Source organism: Octodon degus, unplaced genomic scaffold (assembly GCF_000260255.1).
Source record: "Octodon degus isolate 3935 unplaced genomic scaffold, OctDeg1.0 scaffold00027, whole genome shotgun sequence".
NCBI classification, from domain to species: Eukaryota; Metazoa; Chordata; class Mammalia; order Rodentia; family Octodontidae; genus Octodon; species Octodon degus.
The window spans coordinates 17,027,539-17,033,223 of NW_004524603.1; the positions used below are offsets into that span (position 1 = coordinate 17,027,539).

At 50.3% G+C, this 5,685-nt stretch overlaps 1 protein-coding gene across 1 annotated transcript in view; it reads right to left on the bottom strand.

Moving 5' to 3' along the window:
- Nucleotides 1-3,385: 3,385 nt before the first annotated feature.
- Tmem213 (transmembrane protein 213) overlaps nucleotides 3,386-5,685 on the bottom strand; it is a 12,151-nt gene continuing 9,851 nt past the window's right edge. The window contains exons 2-3 of the mRNA XM_004629142.2: nucleotides 4,541-4,612; nucleotides 3,386-3,676 (exon numbers count right to left, since the gene is read on the bottom strand). Coding sequence (XP_004629199.1) covers nucleotides 3,507-3,676; nucleotides 4,541-4,612 — 242 coding nt within the window. The 3' untranslated portion in view covers nucleotides 3,386-3,506. The remainder of the gene's footprint in view (nucleotides 3,677-4,540; nucleotides 4,613-5,685) is intronic.

The following is a 5,685-nucleotide window of genomic DNA, read 5'->3' on the forward strand; positions in this document are numbered from 1 at the left end:
ATTTAGGGAGACCCTATCTCTCTCCGTCTCTCTGTCTGTCTTTGTCTCTCTGTCTCTGTCTCTGTCTCTGTCTCTCTGTCTCTGTCTGTCTTTGTCTGTCTCTGTCTCTCTCTCTCTCTCTCTCTCTGTCTCTCTCTCTGAGACAGAGTCTTGCTATGCAGTTCAGGTTGGCCTTGAGCTCACTTTGTAGCCCAGGCTGGTTTTGAACTTGAAACCATCCTCTGCCTCTGTTTCCTGAGTTCTGGGATTACAGGCATGCGTGCCATCACACCCAGCCTTGGGCAAGTCTATAATGACATGTATCCACTGACTACATAGTCATTTCCCTGCCTGAAAAAATCCTCGCTACTGTGCCTAGTCATCCTTGGAAATCCCTGAGCTTTGTACTTTCCCCACAATTTTGTCTTTTTCAGAATGTCAGATACTGGAAAACAAGCCCCGGTCGTTACCATGGTGATAGCTGGTGTCAGGCAGAAGATTAGAGCTATTCTCTTGCTCTGTGGCGACTCTGTAAGGCAGGCAAAGCAAGGTGCTTGGGGTGGCTTTTTTTTTTGGTCTTTTTGACAAAAAAACCCATGAAGTAATAATAAGATGGAAGTGTGAATTAGCCTGACTTGATGGGCTCACAGTGGGCCATGTGCTGAAGTATCATGCATACCCCATAAATACCTGCGTTGAGAATGACGTGCCCCTCTCTACCTAGGGGCAGCACTGCTGAATCAGCACATGGCCCCGGGCCCCGCCCACCAGCGCAGCGGGAGGTCTGATGCTTCCAGCGCTGCACTCCCCCACTGCTCTGCTGTTGGAAGGGCAAGAGAGACCGCACCCCAACCCTACATGCTGTGGCTGACATTGCTCTGGGAGCTTTTCTCACCCACCCTGAAGCTGCTGTTGTGGTCCAGCTTTTACATGTTCCATTTAGAAAACAGGTCCAGCAAGAACATGTTTTGAGACAGGGTTTTGCTATGCAGTTCATAGTGGTTCTGAATGAATCTTTTCATCTCTTGAGAAATAATCCGGTGCATATGTGGAACCTTTCTTTGAATTTCTAAAAAAGTAGAATATAAACGTGTGAGTGTCCCGAACAGTGCACCAGACAGTGTGCACAACTTTTACTTTCCAGTCATTTAACATGTAGGATCAATAAATTCATCTATTATACCAATAAAAACTTTGAGCTTCAGAAATCATCCAGCTTTTTGGCAGAGTGGATAAGAAGCCAGGCAATCTAAGTGTACTTAGAGTTCCTAAAAGACAGTCAAGCAACTTTAGGCTACTGATCTCCCCTAGAAGATGTTCCTTCCTATGTTAGAGGTCTCTAATTTTTCTTTTCTGTTTCTCAATATAATGTTTCTTCCATCTAAATATTTTCTCTCAAAAAGGCTGAGACTGTTTCTCAAGGAGTCATTTTGTCTCTTCAGATAAAAACCATCATCCCTTCCCTGTCACCTTGCACTGGGGGAGTTCACGGTGATAATGCAAGGGCCACCTCCCTAATAAGTGATGAGACTGCCCTTCCCTGAGAGCAGTGACAAAGTGGGTGCTTTAGAGGTTGGTTGTCCATCTACCTGGGGAAGATGAGGCTTCTGAGTGGAGACTGAGATCATAAATTGGCCAGGAGAAGGATTCACTCGTCCACCCATTTGTCCGCCCACCTATGTCCATCTTTCTGTTTGTCCATCCATCTATCCATCCATTTCCATCCATCCATCTCCCTGCCCACCCACCCATCTGTCCATGTCTGTCTGTCTGTCCATCTATCCATCCATCCACCTAATCACCCACCCATTTGTCTGTCCATCTATCCATCCATCTATTCATCCATCCATCTATCCATACACCCACATGCTCGCTCATCTGTTCATCTTTCTGTCCACCCATCTACCTGTCCATGTTTCCATCCATCTGTCCATCTACCTACTCATCTGCCCATCCATCTATCCATCTGTCTGTCTGTCCATCCACCCATCCATCCATCCATCCATTCATCCATCTATCTGCCCATCCACCCACCCATCTGCCCATCCATCCATCCATCCATCCATCCATTCATCCATCTATCTGTCCATCCACCCACCCATCTACATCCATCCATCCATCCATCCATCCATTTGTCCATCCACCCACCCATCTGCCCATCCATCCATCCATCCATCCATCCATCCATGCACTGGGCAAACTTGAAGAGCTTACTCTGCCTCAGGAGCACAGGAGGTATAGACTGGTGGTAGAGAGGCCCATCCACACAGCAATGGCATAGCAATGCAGAAGTGTCTAAGAGCACCAGCTCTGGGGGACCACAGGCTGATCAGGGCAGGCTCCAGGCTGACCAGGTCTTGCAGATGGATGCCACAAAGTGGCCTTTATGCTTGAGGTACAGTTGGAAAGCAGTCGTCCCTGCAAAGGATGTGGCAGCAGAGAAGCTGTGGGCCCAAACATGAGGAGTGGGTGTGCAGGAAGGGTGTTTGCACTCAAAGGATGAGGTGCAGGCTGGGAAGTCACAGTCATCAGGAGCTCCGGGCATTGGCAGCAGGTAGCAGGCAGTGCCATGCCTGCGCTGCTTGCTTCCTGCACTGGAAGTGGATAGAGTAGAAAGCTGCCACAGAAAGCGGGAATAAAATGAAATTTCCCTGAAAGAGTGCAGGGAAATGTGAAGACCAGGACAAGGGTGCTGGTGGAGAGCAGGATGGGGGGCTAGCAGGATGGGGGGCTAGCCTGGGGATGGGAAGAACAAAGATGGAGAGAGGAGAAGGTGGTACAGGTGCCATGGGGGCACCATGTGCCTTGAGATGACAGTTACTCTGCTTTTCAGATGTGTTGGCTACAGCACCAAGGTTTAGATGTCTTGCTAATTCCCTGGGCACACAGAAGAAAGCTCTGGGGAAGAGAGGCACTGGCCTGTGGGCTCTCTCTGGACAGTGAGGGTCATGGGGTGCAGAGGCCCTTCAGAGTCAGGTACAAATGGACTGCCTTATTTGAAACCCTCTCCTTCTTCCATCCCACCTTTTCTGTGGGGCTGGGGACCAAAGCCAGGGCCTTCACACTAAGCTACATCTCCAGCACCACCTCCCCCAAACACACACACACACATACACACACACACACACACACACACACACACACACACATTAAACTTTTTATTTTGAGAAAGGATGTCTCTAAGTTGCCTACGCTGGTCTTGAACTTGCAGTCCTCCTGCCTCAGCTTCCCAGAGTTCTGGGGTTACAAGAGTGTGCCACCGCACCTGGCATGTTCTGTGCCTTTTGAAAGTAGCTGAAAGGGAGCTACAGTTGTAGCTCAGTAGCAGAGCACGTGCTTAACATTTCCAGAGCCCTGGGTTTGTTCCCCAGCACCAAATGAATGAATGAATGAATGAATGAATGAATGAATGAGCAAGCTTTAGCTTTAAAGTGAAAACAACTTTTAAACAACAGCAGTCACACTTCTGGATGCATTCCTCTCCTCCCTCCACTAGCTACACAGTGACGGTGCTGGCCACGACGGTCTCACGCTCGGAGGTCCTTGGGCTCCTCCGGGGTCAGCTTCATCAGCTTGTCCACACAGAGCAAGATGAGAGTGAGGAACCAGAGGCTCCACCCCACAGCCGCCGCGATCCAGCCGTATTCATCCACACCCGAGCGGCAACACCGGGCTGCTTGCGGACAGAAGTCGATGTCTGGTGGGGAGGGAACAACAAGAACAGGATGCACCACGCCAACTGGCCAGCTCTTGTTTGAGCAGCAGTGGAAACAAGAACAACGAACAGCGAACAGGTAGAGGTTGACACTGGTAAGCATCTGCTGTGGGCCGCACGCTGTAGGGCAGATTCTCACAAGAGGACAGACGGGTGTGATTGTTTGGTGCTTGGGATTGCACCTAGGGACTCATGCATCCTACCACAGAGCTGCGCCCCCAGCTTGTGACTGTTACAATTATTACTCCTGTTTTATGAGAATGAACTGGGAATGTAACTTGCCCAACATTGCAGGGTGGCCGAAGTACAGCTCAAACCCTAGTCTGTGGGAATCCAGTGCAAATTGTTAACAAGCGCATATTATTGCCTATCATACCTTTTTCCAGGATCCAGAAGTAAACATATTTGGCTATTCAGTGAGGGCAGGATAAGGAGGCCCCACTTGAAGCAAAACTTTTAGACATGGGTGACAGTGGTTCCTTTGCTCCTTAAGTAAAAGATACCAAAACCAAGCTCATGCCTTGGGCGGAAGTTGGGCTGGTGATTGGTATGGATTTCCTACCTCTAAACTTCTGCAAGCATTTGAACTCAGGGTGCTGACAAAAGGACACATCCCAAAGCCATCAGTGCCAACGCTCATGAACCTAGACTGGGATCAAGGCCAAAAGAGCTTTGTGACCCGCTTAACAAACAGTGCTGGGACAAACCACTGAGCCACCAGGGCTCCAGGAGGGCAGGGCAGGCACTCAGCCACCTGACACGAATCAGTTGACAGCAAGGGCTCTCAGGTCCCCACCCAGCTTCCCTGGCCAGCCCTGAGGCAGGGGAGGGGACAGGGAAACTTACTGGGGCAGTGCTCCAGGGTCTCCGGGTCTGCATGGGGCACAGTCATGGTGGAGTTTCTGCTGCTGCTGGCTTCTGAAAGAAAAGACAAGAGCTGGTCTCAGGCCAAAGGAAGAGTCCTTTCTAGACACAGTGTTTGCAAGCTTGTTTGTAAATCAGTAGTTACAGGGCCAGCCAAGTAGCTCAGCAGATTAAAGCACCTGCAAGCAGGTGTAGGGGACAGGGGTTCCATCCCCAGCACTGCCGTGCCAGCCCTGCCCCCAGGGCGCGCTGGGATGGCAGTTGAGACTGGGCCTGGTGGTGCACGCCTCTAATCCCAGCTCTTGGGAGGCTGTAAACAGGCGGATCACTAGAAGTCCGATCTAGTAGTGAGACCCTGAACACCCTGTAGACACTTCCCTAAAAATACACACACACACACACACACACACACACACACACAAATACACACACAAGAAAAGTAAAAAAGAAGTTCCAATATAGGTGTAATGCGCTCTTAAGCAACAAAGAAAGATTACTTGCTATTAGAAACTAATTGTGTTCCCTCTTAATTCTTTTTTTTTTTAATTTGTGTATTTCGTACAGGGTCTTGCTATGCAGCTCAGACTCATAGTGATCCTCCTGTTTCAGCCTCCCCAGCACGGGAATTATAGGCATGTGCCACCACATCCGGTTTCAGTGGCCGGTTTGGTGGACCTGGGCCCTTACGGCATGTGGTACTAGGGATAGAACTTGATCCCTGAGCTTGCCTGGCATGCGCTTAGACCACTGAACTATCTCCCTGGCCCCCTCCGAAATCTCACGCTGAAGTTCTAACCCTCCAGTGTGTCTGTGGGCACAGAAAGGGCCTATGAAGAGGCAGGCGAGGTCAACAGAGGCCATGTGGGCGTGTCCCGATGCAGCGCAACCCACATCCTCCTATGAAGAGGACGGAGAGGACGTGACATGGGGGAGGGGCCAGGGACGCAGAGGACAGGCTGTTGAGGACAGAGTGAGGCCAGCAGCAGCTGAAGAGGGAGCCACAGGAGAAATCGAGCCTCTTGACACGTTAGTCTTGGATTTGCAGATTCCAGAGCCTTGAGGAAACAGCTTCCTGTGGTTGAAGCCCCTCGTCTGTGGAGTTTGTTTTGGCAGCTAGCACCAGTAAA